Here is a 5,182-nt window from a genome sequence, read left to right as displayed (position 1 = left end):
AGTCTACATAACTGGAAGATCCACACATAACCATAACTAATAAGTACCATATTACAGGATAGTGCTTAATGCTAAATAGGTACATTACATAACCATAATTCAGATATTACTAGATCATTCATCTAATAGTAGTCATTACATAACCATAATTATAGTACTCATCATCCCATAACCATGCTGGTGGTACTAATAAGCAGCATATTACATTATACTGCTCATTCATCTAAGATGGCCTTAATCCCATTCAGCTTCAGCTTGGTCTGCTCCACAACCTTCTCAAGCTCATCAATGTGGGCCTGCAACTTAATCTTCTCTTTAGCAAGCTTCAACTTCATGTTCCTAATGACATTGGCTTGAGCAACTGTCAGGTTCTTGAGCATGCCATACTTCTCCTGTAGCTTGCTCTCATCAGGTTTGTTCTGCATCTTACCTCTCTCCATCTGAGCCCTCTGCTCTTGGGCATCCAAGAGGCCGTTGACATCTTCAACCAACCTCTCATAACTTGCCTGCAGCTTGATCTTCTGTTGTGTCAGGTTGTGAACAACAAATGAGCTTTCCAGATTGTCCTCAATCTTGCTCCTTCTGCACTCTTCATACTTATCCCACAACTTGGTCAATGCATTCTCCATTGTAGCTGGCCAAAATGGATCAACCCATTCAACCAGCCCACAGTTTTTTCCCTCCTGTAATATTAGTGTTAAACATGTGTTACTTGTAACACAATGCTATAAAGTAACAAATGGTGTAAAGTGCTCACTAATCCACATGCTATAAAGTAACAAACAGTTATAAAGTAACACAATGAGTTAAAAAATAGGTATGATGTAGCTATATGACACAGTGAGTTGAACAATTACAGTGCTCACTAATCCACATGCTATAAAGTAACAAGTCTTAATCAGTGCCCCCAACCCTATGCACATACTGGCATATAAACAATGACCTTACTAACCCACCACTATCATAGAAAATACACAACTAATTAACAACCTAACTAACATGGCAGATCTGCTGACAATAATGTGCATATGCTCACATATAAACAATTACCTCACTGAGCAACTAGCACACCAGATCTGCTAACTATAAAATTAGTACTAAATAATGACCAGATTAGCATAAATTTGGCACATACCTTCACAGCACAAGCAAGGAACCTCCTGCCAGTATGGATGCCCTGGAAAGCAACAAGCCTCTCTGCTGGCAGGGAGTGTTCATTGCACAAAACGTCAGGTTGAGTGCCCTCGAAATCGGAGTCATCCATGGTCTCAGGGATCTGGAGGTGCAAAGAAAAGGCAACAAAACTTCAGATCAAGGCTCAACAGAAAAATCCCCAAATCGCAACCCTAACCCAAACCCTAGCTTGAGCTCGAGCTACTCACCTTGATGATGCCCTCGTCCGAAGCTGAGTCGGCGTACTGGTGAGAGTTGTCGCTGCTGGCGTCATCAGACCAGGACACCATGGCGACGCAGCGGCGACGGCGGTCGGGGATGTGGGAGGGGGCGGCGGAGCAACGTTTAGTACAAAGAGAGAGTGAGGGCTGGGGGTGGGCCTGCACCGCTTCGGGGGTGTTTGACCCGCTCGGCTCGAACCGGTGCGCCAGCGGCGTGTAACGCCGTCTAACGGCGTTGCCGTGTGAATAGTGCTGCCACGTTGACGGATGCGGGCCCCCTTGTCATAAACGCACTTAAAACGGTCCAAACGAGCAAGCAGTGTTTTTTGCAAAAAAAATATGAAAAAAATTAGTGTTTTTTAGCACAATTTCGTAAAACAAAATTATATGGTTCAAGAGATAAATTACGAATACAACTCTCCTGTATGGTTCAATGAATACAACTCTCTTATATGGTTCAAGAGATAAATTACGAATACAACTCTCCTGTATGGTTCAAGAGATAAATTACTAGGTCGTGATCAGTACAACTACGAGCTACGATATTCACCTTTCTCCGTTAAATTGGAGCTTTGTGAATCGACAACACAATCAAGCCTAATTAACAGTATTGCATACGCTCACGTGTAGGCAATCTTGAGCAAAAGAGAACAGTCAATAATTATTAGCACGGTAGATCAATGCTTCAGGAACCCATGGCGACATGTGCTCTAGATGAAACACAATCTCAGCGAGGTGTTACCAACATGAAGATTCCTGTGGTGTTAAAAACACACACATGAAGATTCCAGTGCGTGGAATCAATCTACAAGAACGTTCATCAAAAAAGAACGGAAATGTTAACTGCCTAGTGTTATTATGTGGCAACTACATTAGATCAGACCATACATGGCAACTGCAGTTGAGCAACCATGGCAACTGCAGTTGTCCGACATGGCAACCGTAGTTCAGCGACATGGCAACTGCAGATAACCGAACATGGACGAGGGTCTGGACCATGGCAACTACGGGCGCGCGGTGGGCGTCACGCGTCGCGTGCGGGACTAGAAGGATACGAGGCCTGGCATACGGGTATGTGGACATTATCAACTTCGCCCACACGCACGCATGTGAGAGGGTTCAGGAGGGGAAAAAAGATGTATGTGGACATTAGTTGTTTTGCCCACACATAGATGTGTGGGCTGGTTGCTGTCCATGCCACACGAGGCGTGTGACACAACTATCCGATACACCACACGTGTGGCAATCATCGGAACCCAAAAAGAAAGGAAGAATCAAAACACAAAATAGGATTCAGCAACACAAAATAAAGGAGTACTAGTTTTATTGGTCATACCCATGCCAACATATTCTGTGTCGAGCATTTCGAACAATCATCAAGGATTTTACAGATGCTTATGAGATGCCAAGATACAACACTGGATAAGCTGGCATACTTCACAGTTCGCATCAATGGTCACCGGCCTAACCGGTGATCAGACATTTTACCAGACAGAATACGCTAGAAATAGCACATGAGCAGCCAGACACAAGTGGCTTAGTAACGGTACTTGGTGGAGTAATCCTTTGGAGCAATCACCAGACCACGGCCCTTCCGGGCTCCCCTGTACACAGTCTCCACAATGTCGACGAACTCTTGCTTGTCTTTCATGGCCCAGTTGATCTTGTTGTTGTTTCCTGTCCCAAGATCAATCATGATGTGCTTGTTCCGGAAGAAGAACATCACCGTGGACGGGTCATACAACTCGTACATGGTGTTGAAATCAGGAACCTCGGTGATGTCAACAAGGTAGATCACTGCAAAGTTCTTTATGGTCTCAGCCACACCTGATAGCACTTCATCCATCTGGACATGAACAAGCAGCGAGTCAGAATGGATTCAATAAGGTGGATTAGCAGAAACTGCAATCAATAACAGACAATGGTTATTTTATTTTTTGCATGAAACATCAAAACAAGTTGCTCATGGACCTCCACAGCTCAACTTTGTCAGGGTTGTGCTGTCAGGTTACTCAGGTATAGGACAGGTCATAGTGCTTTTGTTTTCAGTTTTGTTTAGAAAACTTGTGCACCACATCCCATGCACTTCTGCTCTTGCTGTAGAGACTAAAGAGGCTATGAGCTGCAGGCCCATTCACTAGCATGGACACTCGGACAGTACCTAGGGAACCACAGTTCTTATATTCTAATCCCTAAACCTTGTCTAAACTATCAGTATCCGTAAACCCAACCGTTCAAATTTCATGAATCCATGACCCCGACAACCAAATCCAATATCGACTCCAAACAATTGATCCAGCGTAAGTCCAGACACAACGTCCATGTGTTTTTTGAGGCTTTGACGAGGAAAATGCTGATGGCACGTTCACTAGGATGGACAGTTGGAGAGTGCCTAGGAAGCCACAGTTCTTGTAAGTATCAGCAAGAGACTCGGATCTTGGGTGATTCTGATCCCTAAACCCTACCTAATCTATCAGTATCCGTAAACCCAATCAGCGAAATTTCACGAATCCATGACCCCTACAAGGCTACGACCAAATCCAATATCGACTCGACTCTAAACAATTCACCCGGCGTAAGTCCAGACGCAATCGATTACTGAAAGGTAGGGTTCGTCAGGGGATCGATGGCCCGTACCTGCATGCATGTCTCGTCCCAATCGTGGCCGAAGCGGATGATGACCAGCCTCTCCTCCTCGGCGAGGATGGCTTGGTCCACCGCCCATCCCGAGTGCAGGTGTGGCAGCAGGTAGGACATGTCCTCCTCGCGCTCGTCGCCGACGGCCCCCGCTGATCCGCGAGAAGATTTGGGGATTTCGAACCCTCAGAACGGGTAGCGAGCAGGCAGCAGAGGTGGAATGTGCGTGGAACGCAACACGGTGAGATTCGATCGAACTTTCTGGGAGACGGAAAGAGGGGAAAAGTTTCGACCTAACAGCCTAGAACACCATGGAAACTTCCGGAAACTGCGTTTTGGGTATGCCGCGCCCGCGGTCCCATGGCCCAATTTAGGACTCGTGTTAGGAGGCCTGACTAGACCGCGGGAAGTAATAGGCTTTTGATATGTCGGCCCACTTAAGCTGAGCAGCTTTTATGTTATTGTAATTATTATATACTACTTCCTCAGTCCCAAAATAAGTGACTCGACTTTGTACTAAAGCTGAGTCACTTTTTTTGGAACGGAGGGAGTATAAGCGTATTTTTTTTGTAAAAGGCCAAAGGCCATAAATTAATTAGCACAAACCCTTAAAAAATATCACAATCCTTACATAAATTAAAAAATACATCCAAATCTTCTTGGTTGCCCAAGTCTTCTTCTTCCTGAGGCTCCTTTGGACCTTCGTCTCAATCGAGCAAACATGTTTAAACATAAGAGCTTATAAAAAGCAACAACCGAAAAGTCGTCGATGTAGATCAAAAGGTGTTGTCAACCTTGATGTGCGTAGCAAATCGTCGCCCCAAAGAACAAAACGGTAGAGAGGGCTTGTAGAATGCCCCAATTCCGGCCAAATGGAGTCGGAGAACACACGCTCTCCGATTAGGCCAGACTGGCAAACCTTCGTGGTTCGGAACTGAAGCCAAGGGACCAAGATGTACAACCACATTGTTCACTCCGCAAGACAATTTGATCAAAACAAATGTACTAAAAAATCCAGACCCGAAGAAGCAGATTTGAAGACACTATGTCTCCCGATGATAGAAGTAAGCATCATCGAAACAAGGGCGAGGCTTGGAGACTATATTGCACGACCCGGAGAGGGGGAAATGACGGGCCCGATTGGTAGATGG

The 5,182-nt window shown here is 45.3% G+C and overlaps 1 protein-coding gene across 1 annotated transcript; it reads right to left on the bottom strand.

Annotated features, from left to right (window-relative positions):
• Positions 1-2,686: 2,686 nt before the first annotated feature.
• Positions 2,687-4,358, bottom strand: LOC119269740 (thioredoxin-like protein YLS8). The gene is made up of 2 exons (XM_037551653.1): positions 4,032-4,358; positions 2,687-3,240 (listed from the first exon to the last, which is right to left on the bottom strand). Exons 1-2 carry the CDS (start codon positions 4,149-4,151, stop codon positions 2,932-2,934), a joined length of 429 nt encoding a protein of 142 aa, XP_037407550.1. The 5' UTR covers positions 4,152-4,358; the 3' UTR covers positions 2,687-2,931.
• Positions 4,359-5,182: the final 824 nt, after the last annotated feature.

Source organism: Triticum dicoccoides, chromosome 1A, assembly GCF_002162155.2.
Source record: "Triticum dicoccoides isolate Atlit2015 ecotype Zavitan chromosome 1A, WEW_v2.0, whole genome shotgun sequence".
In the NCBI taxonomy this organism is placed as follows: domain Eukaryota; kingdom Viridiplantae; phylum Streptophyta; class Magnoliopsida; order Poales; family Poaceae; genus Triticum; species Triticum dicoccoides.
This window is presented reverse-complemented; position numbering and strand designations above follow the sequence as displayed.